This window comes from Phaenicophaeus curvirostris, chromosome 4 (assembly GCF_032191515.1).
Source record: "Phaenicophaeus curvirostris isolate KB17595 chromosome 4, BPBGC_Pcur_1.0, whole genome shotgun sequence".
In the NCBI taxonomy this organism is placed as follows: Eukaryota; Metazoa; Chordata; class Aves; order Cuculiformes; family Cuculidae; genus Phaenicophaeus; species Phaenicophaeus curvirostris.
Window position 1 is genome coordinate 26,241,333 of NC_091395.1, and position 20,759 is coordinate 26,262,091.

At 44.2% G+C, this 20,759-nt stretch overlaps 2 protein-coding genes across 2 annotated transcripts in view; both read left to right on the forward strand.

Annotated features, from left to right (window-relative positions):
* The first annotated feature begins 2,365 nt into the window (after positions 1 to 2,365).
* H2AZ1 (H2A.Z variant histone 1) lies at positions 2,366 to 4,675 on the forward strand. The gene is made up of 5 exons (XM_069855591.1): positions 2,366 to 2,530; positions 2,986 to 3,063; positions 3,466 to 3,579; positions 3,995 to 4,124; positions 4,278 to 4,675. The coding sequence occupies exons 1-5, from the start codon at positions 2,528 to 2,530 to the stop codon at positions 4,337 to 4,339; spliced, it is 387 nt and encodes a 128-aa protein (XP_069711692.1). The 5' UTR covers positions 2,366 to 2,527; the 3' UTR covers positions 4,340 to 4,675.
* A 1,166-nt stretch (positions 4,676 to 5,841) lies between these two features.
* The window catches only part of DNAJB14 (DnaJ heat shock protein family (Hsp40) member B14), a 29,352-nt gene continuing 14,434 nt past the window's right edge, over positions 5,842 to 20,759 (forward strand). The window contains exons 1-2 of the mRNA XM_069855578.1: positions 5,842 to 6,107; positions 12,684 to 12,858. Coding sequence (XP_069711679.1) covers positions 5,975 to 6,107; positions 12,684 to 12,858 — 308 coding nt within the window. The 5' untranslated portion in view covers positions 5,842 to 5,974. The remainder of the gene's footprint in view (positions 6,108 to 12,683; positions 12,859 to 20,759) is intronic.

The window sequence follows — 20,759 nt, forward strand, 5'->3', positions numbered from 1 at the left end:
GAGGACATGGCCTTGGGCTGTCTAAAGGCTCAAGCAAAGGGTCCTTTGTGACCAAAAGACCAAGTATCTGGGGTCAGCTGTAGGAGCAGAAGAGCCACAATGCTACAAATCCTTACCATATCAGTAAACAGATGGAAAAACCTTGAAGAACTCTAGGGATTAGCATGTACCCTCCTATCTTAGAATTCTGAGTATTTCACTTGTAGATATGAAGAAAGTAGAAAAGTTATGGCGAGGAGAGTATCCTCATGACAATGTTATGCTCAGCTCTATTTCCCATTAAAGACTGTAAGACTGCTCATCATACTTGGGACCCTTTGATATCAAGGTAAAGGAAATACCTTGATATTATTTGAAAATTAGTTGAAGGTGTTGCTGCTGACTGCAGGAGGTTTGGACTAGATAACCTTCATGGTCCCTTCCAACCCAGCCCAGTCTATGTTTCTATGAAATAGATACAGTAACGCCTGCTAAAGTGGTGGGTTTGTGATTAGATTAGTAAAGCACATGACAGATAGAGCCAGTCTTCCCTCTAAAGAGCTATTCAGCCCCAGAGGGCGGAGGTTTCTCACTGAGTTTGTTGCATGCTCAACAGATGACTCGGTGTCTCTCAGATACACAAGATTCATGGTGTTCTGGAACAGCACAAGGAATTGTTATGTTTTGGAGTTGAAAGAGGTAGATTAACTGAACATCTCCAGCTGAGCTCTGAGGCGAAACAGCTAACAGCTAGCCTGCTTTTTCTTTCTTTTTTTTTTTTTAAGTAGAAATAACAATGCTGTGCTGCAAATGGCACCTAAAAAATGGGACCAAGGCTTCATTTCAGGGAAGTACAGATAGGGATTTGAAGCACCCAAGTTGAGAACATCTGGCACTGCACTAGCTAAACATCTCACTCAGAATCAAATTCATGCTGAACAGTTTTTAACCATAGTTTGTGAAATATTAGTGAGAGAAATGGGTCTGAGGCAGGGTTGCCCCTAGTAATCATGCACCTCTTGCATAAGACAGAGGTAAAAATAAAAAACAGAGCACGTGTGTGGAATTGTTGGCCATGCTGGCATTGCCCTGACCCAGCATCATGATGTGGCCTCATCCTTGTTCAGATGGCTCTGGGTAGCCCTGTGTCTCCACTGATGCAGCATGATAGGTTTCTCATCCCAAGCCTGGGATGTAATCCCCTTTGGGATGCTTCCAAAGTGCTCTATGTGCTAAGCCGATTAACTTCACTGGAGAAGTTAATTGCCCTTCAGAGGAGCTGTGGTCGAAGGGCCAGAGTTCTGCAGCCTCCTTTGACGGGTAAGGCCAGCCCAGCCTGGAGAAGGCTTCACCCAGCAGCACAGCAGACCTAAAGCAACTGGAGTATAAGGGGAGGCAGAGCCAGGCTCGCTATGGGAACCAGACCTGGGAGTAAATCATAGAATAGTTTGGGTTAGAAGGGATCTTAAAGATAATCTAATTCCAACCCCTCCTTCCATGGGCAGGGACACCTCCCACTTGATCAGGCTGCCCAAAGCCCCATCCAACCCAGCCCTGAACACCTCCAGGGACGGGGCAGCCACAGCTTCCCTGGGCAACCTGTGCCAGGGCTTAACCACCCTCATGGTGAAAAAATGGTTCCTTAAATAACCCTTAATAAATGATCTGGGGCACGTGGAGGCTTCTGGCCACCACCTCTCAGGCTGGCAATCCCAACAAGCCCCAAGGACAGGCTCTCTCAGCCTGTTGGGGTTGTTCAGCCTGGAGAAGGCTCCAGGGAGACCTCATAGTGTCCTTCCAGTACCTGAAGGGGCTACAATAGAGTTGGGGAGGGACTTTACACAAGGGCATGGAGTGATAGGATGAAGGGGAATGGCTTTACATTGGAAAGGGGAAGATTTGGATTAAACATTAGGAAGAAATTCTTCACGATGAGGTTGGTGAGGCACTGGCGCAGGTTGCCCAGGGAAGATGCCCCATCCCTGGAGGTGTCCAAGCCAGGTTGGACGGAGCCTTGAGGAGCCTAGTCTGGTGGGGAGCCTGGTCTGGCGGGAGGTGAGAGAGGATGGAACTGTACGGGCTTTAAGGTCCCTTCCAAATCAAACCATTTTGAGCTCCGGGAGGGCGAGAGCCGCTACCGGGGCTCCTCGGGCGAGATAACGGAGACCCGCGGGGGGGAGCGAGGGGAAGAAAGAGGAAACCCGCCACCAAAGCTCCGCCCCCTCCCCCGCGCTGTCCCTTTAAATAGGGGCGCGCCCCCCAACCCTCAGCAGAGAGGCGCGCGCGAGGCCGGCTCCGCCCCGCGCCGCGATTGGTTGTCGCTAGGGCAGAGCGGCCCCCCCCGCCCGCAGCCATTGGCTGGCGGCGAGGCCGGGGTTCCCGGATGTAGGCGCGCTCGGTGGTTATAAAGCGCCGGGGGAAGGCGGGAGCGGGCGCAGTTTGAATCGCGGCGGGTCCCGGGGCGGACGGTGTTGTCGGCCGGGCTCCGTGCGCGCGGGACGCTCCCTTTCTCTGCCTGCCCCTGTGCGGCGCTACGGTCCGGTTCGCGATGGTGAGGAGTTGCGAGGGAGGGGAGGAGCGGCGGCGGCGCTGTGGGCCAGGGGTTCGGGGGGGTGGGTGGCGGCGGGGACCGGGATAGTGCGATCGGTGAAGTGAGGGGAGACCGCGCGGGGAGGTGGGGGGGGGGTGGAGAAAGGGAGCGCGGGCGGCGCGCGCGCCAGCACGAGGCGGGAGGGGGTTCAGCGGCGGGTGGGGGGGCGAAGTGCCGCAGGCGCAGTGGTGGCGCTGGGGAGAGGGGAGGGGCGGCCGCGCATGCGCACGGTGGGGGCGGATCGTAGCGCCAGGTGCGGCGGGAAGCGCGCATGCGCCTTGGCGACCCGCGGGGAGGGAGGGCGGGGGAGGGGAGCGCATGCGCGGTGGGAGCCGCGCCCTGCCCTGCTGGGAGGGAGACCACCCCCCCCTTCCACCCCTCCGCCGGGCTCTTGACACGCCTCTTCTCCCTGCTAGGCTGGTGGTAAAGCTGGGAAGGACTCTGGGAAGACCAAGACCAAAGCGGTGTCCCGTTCTCAGCGGGCTGGATTGCAGGTGAGCAAGGGCTGGGGCGTGGGGGGATGGAGGTCAGGTTGGTTTATCTCTTGGTTGTACCTTGTGAAACCCTGCACGGTCTGCCTTTTGGCTGTTGTCTGGAGTGGTGTGAGGATCTCTTTGGTCCTTGAGTGTGTTGATGTCTAGTTTGTCTTCAGACTTCTTGCCTATCTGTGTGGGAGGGGAGTGAATAGCTTTGTTGCTGCTGTTACTGTTTGTGGTTAAAATGTGAGATTGCTGATGTGAGCTTGGCATGCAGCATCCTTAGCTGGGTTCTGAAGTGTTGAAATGCCATCTAGTGCTAGCCACTGGGATTCTGTTGCCCAATATGCCACTTAGACTATGGCTTTCTTTTTCCTGTTTCTGCTGTCATATCCTATTTGTACTTTTGTTATTTTCCAGTTCCCTGTTGGCCGCATCCACAGGCACCTGAAGTCTAGAACTACCAGCCATGGGCGTGTAGGAGCCACAGCTGCTGTGTATAGTGCTGCAATCCTGGAGTACTTGACAGCTGAGGTAAAGCTACTGTAAGAGGTGCAAGCAAGTTGGTCAGCTCTGAAATGTGATGACCAGGGCCTACTATACTTTGCCAATTTGGACTGGGCCACCTACTTTGAACACACTTGTGCCCATCATCAGGAGACTGAAATAGGCATGGCACCTTTTGCTCTGCATTTTGTGCAAGTCAAATGGCTGTCACTTACAGGGAAGATGAAGTGTGTAGTAATTAATAACATGTGCTGCTACAACATATTATCTCTGCTGTAAAACACCTTACAAAATGCAGAGTACTGAAGGAGAAACCCTTTTTGAAAGATGAATTGCTTGTTGTTGTTAATGGAATATATGGTGTGGAGAATAAAATAGCAATGGCCATGCAGCTGTCTCACTTGACTTGTGTAACTCAGTTTGAAAATGGTCTTGTCCTCAGGTTCTGGAGCTGGCTGGTAATGCATCCAAAGACCTGAAAGTGAAACGCATCACCCCCCGCCACCTGCAGCTTGCAATTAGAGGAGATGAAGAATTGGACTCTCTCATTAAGGCTACAATTGCTGGTGGTGGTATGTAGACTGTCTGCTAGTTGTTTGTGAGGAACTGGGTGGCCAGAACTCAAAACAGATGTGGAGGTTGCTTGATGCTGTAATTTTATTTGAACTGCCAAGTTTAGCAAAATTGTCAAAGACAACTAACTTGGTCTTGTTGCTCTTTCCTAGGTGTAATACCGCATATCCACAAGTCTCTCATTGGAAAGAAAGGACAACAGAAAACTGTCTAAAGGATACCAGGATTCCTTGTTATCTCAGGACTCTTAAGTACTTAATTGTCCAGTGTTGTTGATTCCAGTGGACTGTATCTGTGAAACACAATTTTGCCTTTTTGTAACTTTGAGAAGTTAAAGCTCCATTGAGCTTTCTAACAAACCAAATTTCTGAATTGAAGTCTTAACCGTATTTAAGTGTTACCATGGCTTCAAAGAAGCTATTGTATTTGTAGTAGGTTTTGATTGAGCTTACTGGTTTTAGATTGGTTTAAGTAAAGGAAATGTTTGGTTTTGTACAGACTTTTCATCCACTAGAGTGGAAATATTCAATAAATGTTATATGAAGATGGATTGTTTCTTGTCTGGTTAACTGAAAAATACTTGGTCTCAACTATGCAGCTTCCAAAGAGTCTTTCCAAGAACATGCAGCTCTGACAGTCCCGCCTGCTGGCTGTGCTGGGGCTGTCTGGAAACAGTCCTGGAATGCTGCAATTAGTGAAAATGATCCAGTGGAGCAGCAGAGGGGTTTTATCCTGCAAAGTGAGGCTGCTTGGTAGTGCGAGGACTGCCCTTGGCTGGGTGGAGGTGAGGCTGGTGCTGCTTAGGGCCCATTTCGCCCAATATCAGCATCTCTAGAGGGGGGGAGGGGTCTGTCAGGGAAGAAGGAGGACAGAGGAGGTGAGTAGATGTTGAAACTTCCCTTTAGGTGCAGCCTTGCCCTTGTCACTCTTCTTGAGGATGAGGAAGAGATGCCTACATATGAGCAAGGGCTGTGCTGCAGCAGCCTCTGCTGGCTCATCGCAGGGGAGCTGGAAGAGTCTAAAACCTGCTCCGAAGGCAGCAAGCCCCTACTGGGGTGTTTATGGGTGCCCTTCACCCCTCCTGGCTGCAGGAGTGGGGTGTGCTGTTAGTCTGAAGCCTTGTAGCTATGAGGGGTCGGATAGTGGAGTTGAAGGAAGGTGGTAAAGTGGTGGCAGCAGGATAAAGGGAGCTCTGGTCACGTCGCAGTTAGCAGCACTGTTCCAGCTCTCTGTAAGGTCATTCCCCGCAGAGAAGGCCTCCCTGTCGCAGCGGTAAGGAAAACCTCCTCCTGGCAAGGAGGTTGTAGAGACCAGGGAGGTGGTGGAGTCATCATCCCTAGAGGCGTTTAAAAGACGGGTGGATGAGGTACTCGGGGACACGGTCGGACTCGATGATCCACGAGGTCTTTTCCAACCTGGTGCTTCCCCGAGAAGGCGCCGGTCCCTGCAGCAGCAGCCGAGTCCTTCCCACGAAGCGGCTCCCGCAGCGCCGCAGCGGGGAGGCGCTGACCCAGATGCGGGGAGCACCGCCCCGCTCCCGGCAGGCCCTGCCCCCGGCGGCGCCGCCGGCCCCGCACTGCAGCGCTGGCGCGCGCCCGGCCGCCCCGCCGGTACTTTTCCATCGCGCCCGCGTTCCCTCGCGGGAGGGGAAGGGAGGGGCGGGGCTCGCGCACGCGCAGCGGCGGCGCCGACCCGGAAGCGGGCGCGGGGCGGGAGGCGGGGCTGCGGCTGCGGCGCGATGAGCCCCGGGGAGGCGTGAGGGGAGCCCCCCGGCCTCCGCCCCGCCGCTCTGGCTTCGGGGCCCTTCTCTCTGCGCTGCGGCGGGCGGAGGCGGCGCAAGGACAGGCTCATGGAGGGGAACCGCGACGAGGCCGAGAAGTGCATCGCGATCGCCAGGGAGGCGCTGGAGGCCGGGAACCGCGACCGCGCCCTCCGCTTCCTCGCCAAGGCCCAGAAGCTCTACCCGACCGACACGGCGAGAGGTGAGTCCCTCCCCGCCGCCGGCATCGGCCCCGCTCCCCCTTCCCCGCGGGCGCTCGGGCCTGGGCAGCGCCTCCGGCCTCGCCTCCTGGTACAAGAAGTGGAATGTTTCCTATTTAAGCTAAAGTAAAGTTTCATCTAAGCAATTGTGCATTTTAAAAGTTAGACAGACTGTCCCTCAGACAGTGTTTTTAGTGGTTGGACTCGATGATCTAAGAGGTCTTCTCCAACCTAGTGATTCTGTGATTCCAGGCACTGTCCATTCTTGGGCGATGTTAACATCCTGTGTCCAGTCTGATCTGCGCTGAACTGGTGTCTCCTCTTCTGCAATCCCCTCTGTGCAGCCTTTCCCCAGCTCCAAGGCAAGGTCAGGCAGAGCTGGAGCCAGCTCCAAACTAGCAAGGGTTCTGGCTGTTGTGAAGTTCATAATGATACCAGCAGTAGTTACTACTATAAAAAGTGGAATATTTTTGATTTAAGGTAAAGTTAACTTTCATCTAAGTAATTGTGTTCTTTGAAAGTTGGGCAGAATGTCCCTCTGACAGCAGGTTTGCTTTCAGACAGTGTTTCTCCAGACACTGTCCATTCTTCGTAGATGATAACGTCTTGTCTCCAGTCTAATCTGCGCTGAACTGATGTCTCTTCTCTTGCAATCCCCTCTGTGTGCAGCCTTTCCCCAGCTCCAAGGCAAGGTCAGGCAGAGCTGGAGCCACCTCCAAACCAGTAACAGTTTTAACTGCTGTGAAGTTCATAATAATATTAAAAATAGTCCTTAGAAAGTAATAGAATATGCATAAGATTTCTGGGAAAATTTATCCATATGCTTGTAAGTGGGGAATACATTTTGTAACAGCTCTTGTCTTGCTGCACGTGGTTGATGGAGATCACTCTTGTGTTGCCCAGGCCTGATACAGGATGCTAACTTTCTAAAACTCCAGAATGAGTTTTAGAGTTTATTTACCAGCATTTTGCCAGCAACCTCCCAGCACCTGAAGAGGATCTACAAGAAAGCTGGGGAGGGACTGTTTACAAGAGCTTGTAGTGATAGGACTAGGGGTGATGGGTATAGATTGGAGAAGGGCAGATTTAGACTAGACATAAGTAAGAATTTCTTCACTGTGGTGGTGGTGAGCTCTGGCACAGGTTGCCCAGAAAAGCTGTGGCTGCTCCATCCCTGGAGGTGTTCAAGGCCAGGAAGGATGGGGCCTTGGGCAGCCTGATCTAGTGGTGGGGGAGTGGGTACTGGAACTAGATGGGCTTTAAGGTCCCTTCCAACCCTAACTATTCTATGATTCTATGATTTTCGGTATTGCTCTGACTTCCTTGTGGTTTGGGTTTTCTCTGTGGTGTTTCTCTTTATAGCTACATAGGAATTGCACCTGGGTTTAACTTTCTTAGGGAGAATGGGGTAGGTGTCTCCCCTTATAACTCTGCACTTGTGGCTCTTCAGACAATACTTGTTAAAACTTGAAAAACTAATAACACCTTTCTAGCAAAAGGTGCATGGGAAAAATCTTTTAAAAGGAACAACAGTAAGGTTCCCTGTCTTGGAGCGCGTCTGTCACACAGTGTCAGAAGTCAGCTCAAAATACCTTTGAGCGCTGCAGTGACTTGTTGTGTTCCTCTGGTTCTGGCTTACGTTATCTATGCCTGTGGAAGGAACAGGGAAGACTGCAGTGCTCTGTACCGACTTAAAAGCCTCAGTATTTACCATTTTTGGAACGTGCATTTGGGGTGAAATCCTGACTGGAAGTGTTCTGTACTGTGGTTTGTTCTGCAGTGAAACCTTTAAGTCAACTGAGCAGATTCATCAAATGTTTCATGTCCTCTCTTATCTCTTGACCACTTTTTATATGCAAACAATAAGCAAAGGTCTCGTCAGTGCTGTTCTTTTTTTATAATTTTTTTTTTGGATGGGATTTTTTTTCCTGCAAGACTGTAGAGATGTTCCTGATAAATCATCTGGAAGAAGGTGACCATTGCTTTGGATCAAGAATATGGCACTGTTTATATTCTTGCCACACTAGATACCCCTCTGAAATAAAGACAAGCAGAAGTTTGCTATGTTCCCCTAAATTTTTGTGGCTTAAGATGCTTGAAAATACTTATAACTTCTTGGAAGCTGCGTTGGTCAATAGGCAGGAAGGCTGAAGGTTTCAATTCAGCTTCTTCCCCCAAAGTGAGTGAGTAACTTTGCTTCACATAGCTTATTACCATCTTGTACCTCCAAGACAGGACTTACAGTAGCTCTCAGGAAAACAAACAAACAAACAAAAAAGTAATCTCCATCAGATTTATGTTTTGAGTGTTTGATTTTTTTTCTTTTAAGTAGGACTGCTGCTACATAACCACCATTGTAAAGTAATAAGTGCAAGAAATAGGTGGCTAATTAGGCTATTGTCTGTAGGACACTTGTTTTATTCACTGTGGAAATTAGCAAAGTGTGTCACAAATGTATCACAAATGAGGTGCAGGTCTGGTGAAAAGAAGAGAGTCTGGTGGTTATGGTGGTGGGGAATTGTGTACTGAGACTAAATCCTTCACAGAATTTCTCTGTGATGTTAAGTGAGTCACTTCACTGGCTATCAATTACTGGTGGCTAATTGGTAGTGCTTCCTTTTCTGGGTATTCAGCTTGAAACAAGGGCCTGATTTGTGGAATTGGTGGGCAGTTAAAGTTCCATCTGAAGCTAATGGGAATTGCAGATGTCCTAATATCTCTGAAAAAAATCATGCCCTAGGCCTGATTTGAAGTAGGTATTTAGAAATTAGGGGACTCTGTACACTTGTAACATTTCTGTGCTTTAGTTTTCTTGCTGTGGAGGTTGGCAGTTCTTTTCAACTCATCCCATTTCCTCCCAAAACAACACCAACTCATCGAATGTTTTTTTCTAAAGTTTGAGGCACTTAAATAACCCCGTTAAAAGTGCAGTAAGCTGCAAGGACACAGAACGTCCTGTTTTCAGGACAGGAACTGGAAGATGTGCAATAAATTAGAACTGGAATTTTACAGATGAAGAACAAATGAAATTACTCCTTCATTATCTCATTGTCATCTTTTATATAAATTAAGTGGGGGATCCATTTGGAAAAAAAACACACAATAATTCCTTAGGTAATAAAAAATGTGCTATAGCACATACCCAAAAGAAGGAGACAGTTAAGATTTTGTGAACTCTCTTATCTCTAACGAATTCTCATTTTACAGTCATAATGTGTTTGGTTTATATGCTGATGGGACACTACACCGCAGCCCCAGTTGTCACTGGGCTCACTTACTTTCTCTTCAGAAGGACTGCCTTTAGGAGGTAGTTTGTACCAAGTTTTCACTGAAGACGAGGGTGCTTTGTAGGTTGTATCTTCAGTATCCTTTTGGGAACAATTGCCTACTGTTTCACAAATGATGGCTCATCAGTGATTAAAGCAGTGATTAAAGGATGGAAGCCCTACATCTTTTACTGATGGGAGCTTTCTCCTCCCAATCTTGGTAGTGGATTGGGAAAGGACAGAGCACAGGTTTTAACTATTGTCTCTAAAACAATACACTGCGTGGTTTGATTTGGCGATATTTGCATTGAAAGTGCATTCAGCACTAGTTCAGTCATCAGTGGAGTTCATTTTTCAAAACAAAGCTTCTGCCTGAAATACGCTGACTGCAGCAGTGCTATTTTCAGGCTTTACTAGTGTGAAATGTAAGGTCAGTGCTTATTTAATGATACTTAGATAATGACTTCATAGTAGCAGTGTTCATGTTGACGTCACTCCCTGCTAGAAAATTGTTTTACAATTCAGCTGTTCAAAATATTGTTTGATTATGATTTTTGCTAATGATTCCTCTTGCAACTGAATGGAAACTAATAGCTTGGCTGGAAAATATATGTTTTTAAGAGTGGATTTAAAGAGGACAAAGGACAAGATCTGCTTTTCAAACTTAGGTGCCATTCTTTTTAAAGTTGAAGGCAGAAAATGACATTAAGGACAGCTTTATTTTTCAGTGCTTTTTAAAATTTTCTTGCAGTATTTCTGACGCTGCCTGTAAAACCAAACTTTTCAGGAGTATGTGAGCTTAGGTTTTTAGGGTTTTGCGTTAGTATGAATTCAACAGCTCTTCCATTAGTGAAACTGGGAGTCATGTTCAATGCATGATGGAATCAAATGCAGTTCAAGGATCTTTCATTCTGCCCAGGTAACAGTACACAAGAGAGCCTTCAGACACGTTTGGAGATAAGAGTTGTTGTCTTACCTGCTAATAAAACAGGTCTTTGGTTCTTTGTATGTCCTGTTTTAAAATAGCTAGATGCACAGTGAAACTTGTCTTTAGTGGACTGTCAGTACTACAGTTCTCACACCTGGAAGGGTCAAAGTTGTTTCTAAATGTCCGACCTGTGTCATGTATTTGGAGGAAACAGTGACTGCAGATGCTTTGTACATTTTTATTTTTCAATGTAGAGCTGTGGTGCGTTTTTATATGCTCTGCCTTATTGTCTTAAGGAGTTAACTCTTACGAATTTGATATTTCTTTTGCACGTGGCCTGCACTGTCTTCTCAGCAGTGGAGCTCTGTCACGGGGATAGGAGGTCTGAGAATGTGATTGGGAAGTAGTAATGTTGAAAGTATAGTGCAGCCAAATCAATTAACAAAATACTTACCAGCTGAGCTTGCTGTGGAAGAGTTGCTGGGCATTAAAAATGCAAACCATTGTCTATAGCTGCAATTCCACCATTATTGCTGCTATTGATTTTGCACAAGCGTTAGTGCAGGGATGGGGAATTTCTAGAGCAGTACCAATATAAAGGCAGGATTTGCAAAACCTTCCAGTGAGCATTATTTCTAGAGGGTAAGTCAGGGTCACATGTTTGATAGGATCCCACATGATGCCATTATAAAATATCTAACATCATGGAACAGAAAAATAATAATTTTGAGTTTTGTTATCACTTGTCTGGAGTGCATTTGGACCAAAAATGCGTCATTCTGTGGGCACTGTCTCTTCAAATCTCTGATCTTGATTAGTTCTTAGCCTGCAAACGCAGTCACCTTGTTGGAGTTCTTACCACTTCATTTACCTCAGAACTTTATAAGTACCATAACAGATGATATTAGAATAAATTGGCTATGTGCTTCAGCCATAATCCATAATGCAACTGTAGCTCTCTTTTTTCAAGGACTTAATTTCATTTGGAGTGAAAACATCCCCTTGGTATGCAACCCAGCATCCAAATGTTAGCGTTTTCTTTATTTCTGCCGTAAAAAGCCTGATCTGATCAGTTGATGCATCTTGCTGAGGCAGGCACGGGCACAGGACCATGCTGAAGTCAGCTGCCTTTCTTGTTCAGGCTAAGTGTGGCTGTTCATCTGCAGCACTTCAAACTGGTGTGACCAGTGGGTAATCAGTGAATTAATAAGTAAAACCAAATGCTGGAGATTTTAAGAAGCGTTTCTTAGCTCAACTTCATTTTCTTCCCTGTGCTTCTCTGAGCTCCAAGCTATGCTGTATAGGATCCTAGTTTGCTGCTGTTCTGAGAGAGACCACGCTAGTCACAGAAGAGATTTTTTTTTTTATTAGAACTAGGAGAAAATACTTCAGGCTTCTTCTTACTAGGTTCTAGAAGAAAATGTATTTTAATAGTAAAGTTGCAACATGCTTTCACAGTGAGCAGGACATTTCTTCTTTGGGAGTTTTTATTAGGGCATTTTTTATGCAGGTGGTAGCTCTCAGTTATTTATAAAACATATTTGGCCTATGTAGTTTGCCATCTTCCTCTGAAGGGATCCCTTTTCAGGAGAAACTATTTAATAATTTTTGATCCACATCATGCTTTGTGTGCAGTCCCTTAAGTTAGAATGGTACTGTTTCTGACCTGTTGGTAAGAGGGATGTTCCCAAAATTCAGGCTTATGTTCAGAAAGACAAAGAAAACTTAAGTGTCTGATGATTTATTAAAAATGCTAAATTTGAGATCTGTTGGAACATGGAAGAAAAGAGGATTTGAAGATCTAGCAAAAGCATGCTGGTTTGCAAGATCCAGATTTCAGGAGTTGGGTGTAGTTGGCTGGGCCTGACTTACCTGTGGCATTTAACAGTAGCTTGATTTTCAGCTGGTGTTGCCCAGAGTGTATAGAGACGTTATGTGCTATAGCAACTGAAATGTGCTGGGGAAGAGCTTGGTCTCTGTATGGAATAATTTGTGGGTTCTTTAGTGTGTTAGGTTAGTTCCTCTTCTCTATTTGCAGTTGCTTCTTCAGATATTCTGATATTTTGACCCTGCAGAATGGTTCAGTACCTCTAAAAACTGTCTCACAACAAAGGGTCTGGACAAATTCTTTCCAGAATTAAATTACTTTGGCAGAGGTGGAGAGGAGTCCAGCCACTAATTTTGAAACATTTTCCCATAGTTTTGCCACATGGAGGAATTACTATACTGGCTTCAGAATCATTTGTGGTACAAAGTGGTGATAGACAAGGAAGGAAGATGGAGCAGCTAGTCTTTTACAGTGTGGAGCTCCCATTTAAGATACTTGAGAGCCCCAACTTAATCGCTAATGTCTATAATGATACTATGATACTGTTGTTTTATAGTTTTGTTGGAAGCTATTACGAAGAATGGAAGTACTGCTGGGGGAGGCGCTTACTGCCGAAAACCAGCCAGTAGCAATGATCAAAGTAAGCCCAATAGCACGAAGGAGAGCAATGCATCTGCTGCAGGTGAAAGTGGAAAAGGCTACACCAAAGACCAAATGGAAGGAGTATCCAGGTATGGCCTTGCTTAAATACATCACTACTTTTCATTCTGTGTGTTACGTACTTATGCTTTCAGCTCTAGCATCTAAAGAAGCAATTGAAAATTCAAGGATAGCCAAGAGGGCTTGGACTCAACTGTGACTAAAAGGAAGAGAGTTTGGCTGTGTTTAAACACAATATGAGACGCTATGGCTTTCTTTGAGAAAGGCGGTACTCAACTTCATATAAAGTAACCTTGATGATTTGAAAAGAGAATACTCAAAATAGTTATTAAGTAGATCTTAATGGAAGAAGTGATGAAAATTCTGTAGTACAACTTGAAGGACAGTGTTTCTATTCCTAAATATTTTTATATTCATAATATCTAAATTTACATTATATACTCACTCCTAAAGTTTATTTTCAAGCTAGTCTTGCTGTACAGGCTGGTCTTAGACCAGTGTTAAAACTATTTTGTTTTGGAAGTACGGGTATCTGAGAAGCACTGAGGTACATAGGCTAAGTTTCGTTACAAACTCTGGACTTTGTGCAGATAGTATTAAGATGAGGTGACATCAGGAAAGGAGGATGTGTGAAAAGAAACAAAGATCAATAAAAATGTCCTTTTGAGGCAAGTAACTCTCAATTCATGTTATCATTACACACTTTCTGGCTGTAGGAGTGAGAAAGATATTGTTTGATTTTGTGGCCCGATTTCTACTGAAGAAATATGGATACAGGCAGTCTAAAATCACACGCCTCAAAACGCACCTTCACATAAAGTGTTCTCAAGCACAGGAACAGGCTGCCCAGGGAGGTGGTTGAGTCACCATCCCTGGAGGTGTTTAAAAGGTGGGTAGATGAGGTGCTTGGGGACATGATTTAATAGTAAACAGGTACAGTTGGAGTTGACGATCTCTAAGGTCTTTTCTTATGATTCTATGATTTTCAGATAAGCCTAGACCAAATATTTTCAAGGGATCTCAGAAGGGAAATGAAGAAGTCCTGGTCCCATAGTTTGTGTAGATTGGATGAACTGTTGTGCAAAACAAATGTGTGAGTGATTTTTTTTGTGTGAAATGTATGTTGCTGTTGATATTATCTTGGGATCTTTTCCTCAAGTTCAATAACCTGTTCAGCTGTGCTAACAGTGAGGAAAAAACAACTTTTCTGTGTTGATAGAGCAGCCCTGCATTCAGGCAGGTAGGCAGCATCATCTCTGGCTTGGTTATCCTCTTGATGTTGCTATTTAGTAGAGCTGTTCATTTACTATCATCTCTGCTTCATAAATGTTATTACGTTATCCTATATGATACATCTAAAAGTAAAACCTGAAAAGCCTGTACATTTTTGGCCACTTTGAAATATTAACTGTTAAAATGAATACAAAATGTTTGTGTGTGTGTGTGTGTTCAGGGCACACTTGATACAAAATATACAGCAAGAGGGTCTCTGTAAAATGAGGCTTAGGTCAAATTAGGACATGTAACATGTTCTCAGTAAGCTGCTACAAGGAAGACTCTGTTACTGCCAGTTGTTCATTCGCCCATGACGTGCCATTCTGAGCTGCAGTCTACTTTGACATCAGGCTCTCTGCAAGTCCTCTTTTTTGTGTGTTTATTTTATGAGAATGTATTTGTTGCCTACTTTTTCTTGAGTAAAATGACGTTGCAGAGCCAGCTTTTCTCCATTGTATGCTTTCATGTTATTGGATATTGCTTCTTTGAAGGGATTCACTAGAGCCAGATAAAACTAATCCAGTTTGTTGAGATCAGAACCAGTTAGGGATATTCAAAGAAGTTTCACATTGAGGATTATCTCAATGCAACATTGCTTCTTGGCACATATTTCAACAATCTGCTTTGTGAATATAAAAGTTGGATTTTTTAAAAGTACGCAGATTTTTGCTAATCAGCAATTGTAATAGCTGATGGGACGACCCATATTTGTTTGTCTTTTACACACCATGTAGAAAATGAGCTGTTAAAACAGTAGCTTGACCTTAGCTTAAGTGATGCTACCATCCTTTAGTATATAAACTTTGGAGAGAGACTGAATTTTGGTTTAGATGTGTTGTCAGTTAGTGACATGAACACACCACTTAGAAAATGTGTGGTTAAGAATTAAAAAATATGTGCGCCTTGCCAAGGAGAGCAGGATTAAATACAGTGGGCTAAAACTTAATGGAAAAACATAACACATTCAGTGATGATAGCTGAGGGAAAGTTTGTGTCTAAACCACAGTGAGAATGAGCTTTCTAGTTGGAAACATGACAGGCTGCACGTGTTATTGCTTCAGTTAGGCCCCAGACTTTTCCAATTAAATGAAACGCTCCCCTGTGGGGCTTCCCTCTCTTCTTTAGAGAGCAGAGCTTGTCACCACCATATGCTTCTGCCATACCACAGTGAAATGGTTTTCGGACCTTTGAATTGGTTAAAGAAATGCTGCATGAAAGGAGCTGGTTTTAAGTAGAGTTTCATGCCTGAATGTTTTGGGGTTTTTTTTCCCATAAAGAAAGAAATTTCTAGATAGCAAGGTAGCAAAATCTTCAATTTTTAATAAATTCTGAATTTTACCATGAATTTGACTCTGTGAAATTAGGTTGGTTTGTGTTCTTATGATTTGAAAGGTTGTCATTATCCTCAAATATTCTTCCCTCTAGGATATTTTGGTTCTATATTAGTAATTGAATATAGACTGAGAGAAGGCATTCCTGATTTAACTGCACATGCCATTTCCAACCCTTTCTATAAGTTCTATAAGTGAGTGGTTGTACAGGTGGACTGATTGAGCTCTCTGACTTGGATCACCGATCAGTGTTCCTGGAGTTGTCCAGCTCCTTTGAATCTACATGTGACAATAGACTTAAGAAGCATAATGAAGACATTCTTGGAACAGTATTAATTTTCATCAGGATTTACTCCAGTAATGTGGGTAGATAAGAATATAAACAAGCACCTCTGTGACCTTTTTATTATTTGTACATACGCCGGGGACACTGATCACCAACAAGCTACCATAACACTTATGTAGAGCATTACGTGAGCTTGCAAACAAGTTGCTCGACAGGGAAAAACATAAGATGCAATATCTTTCCACTGATTGCATAAGCGCTGGGTGATGCTCTGTTCTTTGTGGGAGTGGTGCTCGCTGTTTCAATGTGGCTTCAGTTTGAAGTTTGAAGTATCTAGAAGCACTTGGTTACTTTGGAATTGAAATGCTTTGAAAATACCATCTGTACTACATGCATGATTTTGTCAGTGATGGTTGTCTTGTCACTGAGGGCTGAATCAAGTTGTCTTTACACTTTAGGTGACCTGCAGATCAGAGAGATTGACAGGAGACCAGCAGAAATATGTTAGAACTCACAGTAGACTTACGTCTTCTTAGAGTGAGTGCCCTAGAATTAAAGGCAATTAAAGGCTATCTGAGCAATGTCACCTTAAGTTAAGTGTGTAAGAATTGTGTGCAAGGCAAAAAAGGGAGAATTTGCCTTTGGATTCTGTGGTCTTTGCTTTAAAGCAATTCTTTCACTGTTGTAGGTTATTGGCATTTTTTCCTGAGGTGAAGAAATGAAACTTTTGTGTAAGAAAGAAAATTTAAACATTTTTTTCCTTCTTGTTAACTTAAAAGAACTGAAGAAAATACAAAAGGATAATTTGCCTGCTGCGTATTAATCTTTCCCATTTCTTTTTCTGCTGTGAAGTGCATATTATGTCATCTCCTACATGAGATAAAAAATAGTTTTGGAGATAAAGATAGGTCATACACTTTATACTGACTTCCTTCAAATGATCTAAAAATTCATATGGTGTCTGTTGTCTCCTTTTTAGTAAACAAACCATAGCATATGATCTGTATTACCATTTTAACACCTGAAAGATAACTGCCATGATTAGAAGTGTGATAAATTTGGACTGCCGTCTTGAGAAAATCATGGCAGAGCACTGTTTTTCCTGCCCTGCCAGTGTCTGCCCCTTAGAAGAAAACAGAAGAATGAAATTTTCTATTTGGATCTTTGACCTGGAACGAAAATAAACCAATAGAGGCATGACTTCTGTAGGAACCTTTCAAGGCAAGATTAAATGTAATCCAGTAGCGGTCAAGGATAATCGGCAACTTGATTTGAATTCATGGACTAAACAAAAAAATTGCCTCTACACATTTTATGGCTCAAACTAGAAGGAATGTAAGTTGTGGCTGACTTTTCTCCCCAGACCTTCTGGTGAGACTTCTTTGAATTCAGCCGAAAGAGATGTGTCATTACTTATTTAACATAAGATCAAGAAGATAATTAACTGAAAGTGGAATAGTAAGAGCAATCAATATGTGCTACAATGAAAAAAAACCCCAAAAAAACAAAGCCAACAAATTGGGGCATGTCTTTAATTAGGCTGCTAGAACTACTGTGAATTGTTGAAATATCCAATTGAATAGTTGAGAAAGTGAAAGTGGAAATCACAGTCATAGAGCTTGTCTTGGAAAAGTGGCACAGAAGATGGTGGACTTAGTCAGAGAGCTATTGCCTTTAATTTACACTTTTTATAGCTAAAATAAAAGCTTAAAACCTGGAGAAAAGTATGCTGATGTAAGCACAGCCTTGAATATTTCATGTAACACATACAGGTAAAACAAACTGACCAGGTACCTCCAAGAACCAGGTTATAAGACAAGCGCTTTAGTGCGTTGTTTACATCTCTTGGTAAAACTGAGATTTCTGAAACTTCTGGTGCATTCATTTCAGAAACTAGGGGTATGCTGGTAGCAGCTTGTGTTCCTTAACACCACTGTGACTGTCTCCTCCCCACCCAGACCACTTTTTGCAGACTAAACTTGAATCATCCGGACTATGACTGGCATGTTCCCTATTCAGCTGCAAGTTATCATTTGCATCAGGCCCTTTGGCATCATTGGAAACTTGACCTATGTAGATACTGGGCTGCATTTTACTGTGTTTTTCTGGTTAATTCTGGGATCAGCAGTCAGCATAACTTTCTCTTACTCAGTTCTTTGTTGATAAAATGCACACTGGTGCTCAGCTCTCAAATTACTGTTGGGAGAAATAGTTGTGGCTCCCATCGCAAGCTTTTGGAGATTGGGGTTGAAGTATTTGTCTTTTGGGCCATCCCTGTGCAAGGAGACAGAGGCTTTGGAAAGCCCTTAAAAGTACTTAGTCATACTCAAAACTTCATGATTATGGATCACTGCATCTATTTGATACAGAAATGCAAGCATCTCTGATAGGTTTTGTTAACCTGATAAAAGCTATTGATGCTGACCTAATCTGAATTGTAGATTTGAAAAGTGAAACAAGAAGCACAGCAGTAGGATCACATTGTTTTGTGGTCACATGAGAACCAGTAGTGGTAGCCCCAGAATTTCTACACATAAGGGCAAATATTTCCGGACCCAAAGAGCTTCCTCTGCCTTTGGCCATCAGAACATGGAAAAGAGCCCGGTGTCCAGCGGAGCTGGCTGTTGCTGCAGTTTGAAGCTGGCAGACCAGTGCTACTGCAGGTGGCTTGTCAGCAGCAAGCTGGGATAGTGGAGCTTTGCAAGTCAGGATGAGTTACCTCTGTCAACAGATTGTGTATGAATGTAGGCCATCATTTGCCGTTGTGCTGTTTGAAAAGTCTGTTCTCTAAAAGTCAGATATTATTTCAGGAACATCCAGCAATGTGCCCACCTAAAACAGCCAGCAAATCTGTTAACCAGAAGGACTGTGACAAGGTGCTGTCAGGGGGCTAATAATTCATCAAGGACAGAAATTAGCTAAACAATAGGAATAATTTGGTAGTAGTTCAGATACAGAAGTGATCCAACCAGAAAGGAAAAACACAAGAAAAGCAATTCACAAAAAATAAAACTCCGAGCAAATTAAGGGTGAAAGCACCAAGCTTCAGATAAGCCAGAAATAAAGAACTGAAAAATGCCATTTAAAAGAAAAGGGGAAGCCTGTAAGTAAGTGATATGTAAACTGCAGTTTTAAAAGCAAACACCTGTCTGGAGTTTACATACACAAGAAAATTAGCCCTAGGGACCACAGTGCCATAAGTGCAGTAAAACCAAGCAAACAATTTTAAATGCAGCTCTCAGAAAGGTAGTTGTTCATGCTGAGAGTGTTTCAGGTGTGATTAAAAGCCATAAGTAGCATCAGTGATGGATCTTTTCTAAAACCTTCACTGGTTTCTCTTAATTTTTCCCAGACCCTGCTGGTCAGTACTGTCTGGCCTGCAATAGGAAACAAGTGGTGAGGGGATGATTACTTCCATCTGCGTACCCTCCTATGACAAATCTCCATAGGAGATTTTAACGCTCCAGGCAAAGGCTTCTGGCAGAGTGAGGATTGTCACAACATCTAGAGACCAGGAGAGTGTTATGTCCAACAGGCCTGCTTCTGTTGAGGGACAAGAATCAGGCTGGCCATAGCTTCCAACAGCTCCCAGCAGCTGGAGAGAAATTTCAGGGTTTTGGCCCCTGTGTATTTGTACAATTGTTTAATGTACTTTAAAGCTTGATCTGCCTAATCCGAAGTCCTGCTAACCTCTGCAAAATAGCCGTATAATTCGCCATGAAGTGACATGCAGCATCCTCAGGCTGTCTGGCAGAGCACTCATAGTTTACGTTTGTGCTGACATTTATAAGAGCCAACGCTGACTTGGTTGAGATGTGAAGATGACAACAGGCTAAACAGCGAACAGGGGTTCTCTGTCTCAGCGTTGATCTTCTGCAGGAAATAGGAGGGCAGTGTAAATGATCTGGAGGATTGGTTACAGGTTTGTTGTAGACAGTGTTGCTGTGAGCATGCCCATCCTGACAAGAGCACACAAGGGAGAATAAAAGTCAGAGTGGCTATCACAAGTTCGCAAAGGCTTCTTTCTTTGAGACTGGCTATTTAGCCTACGGTAGCAGGTCAGGGTATGAGGGTGATGTGATAAAAAATGTGATTGAAATATTAAATCATTACTTCATACAAAATCAGGAATGTTGGAATAGAGATGCTTTGTATTTGTAGAATTTTTAGCTTAACAAAGAAATCACTAGTAAAGACTTGCTAAGAGAAAGTAGAAATATGTTACAAATTTGCTGAACGCTTGTTTCTTGATAAATAACTATAGCTTGTTTGTGGACCAGGTTCAGGATAGCTGCTGCATGGGCAGCGATTAGATTCATGCCTTTGGAGAGCAGGTGGGGTCTAGGAGGACTCTGCACAGGGACAGATGTACGTGATCTACAGATCTGCCTCTATCCCAAAGCCTAACCCTAACTCTTAATGGCTCTCTGCAGAGTGTTGTCCCTTCCCAAGGCAACTGCTGTGTGACCCACAAGGCAGGTTCCTCCCTGCAGTGTCCTCAGGAATTAGCTCAGGTTTGATGCACTGGCGCTAAGCAGATTGCGTGTTGGAATGCGGTGGGTCATGTGCTGACCTGAATATCTTCTGATTGATACCAACCATTCCTGCTTTTCCCATGAGGGTTTCCCCCTGGGGACTTTCACTGGTTGTGAATGGGAAAGAAATTGGGGGTGAGTTTTTGAGGGTTAGAACGACATGTTGGTATTTCTTTTGGCTGTTTTTTTGTTTCCATTTTTCTCCTCTCTGCATTCTAATGTTGTGAAATAAATGCCTGTCAGGTCTACAAAGAAGTAAACTTTAGTGGATTTTTTTCTCATGTTTGTTACTTCCTGGAGAAATGACCACATACTGTTGGGGGAAAAGGTTGTTGAGGATGCACAATGCTTAAAAACACTTGCAGAAACACTTAACATCGCAGTTTTTAATGCTAATAAAATACAACTTTGGTAAACATTGATGACCCACTGCCTAATTTTATATGAATTAGAAGAGTTCTGAAGAGTCTGGTCAACAAATAGATAATTCAGATCCTGAATTATTGAGGGGAAAAATTTAGATTGGATGCTGAAATTGCAGTTTC

What these genes read in the sequence shown, in the direction of transcription:
- H2AZ1 (XM_069855591.1), top strand. An exon ending in CTCAGCGGGCTGGATTGCAG is followed by an intron (nt 3,064 to 3,465) that starts GTGAGCAAGGGC and finishes GTTATTTTCCAG; the next exon opens with TTCCCTGTTGGCCGCATCCA. An exon ending in GGCTACAATTGCTGGTGGTG is followed by an intron (nt 4,125 to 4,277) that starts GTATGTAGACTG and finishes GCTCTTTCCTAG; the next exon opens with GTGTAATACCGCATATCCAC.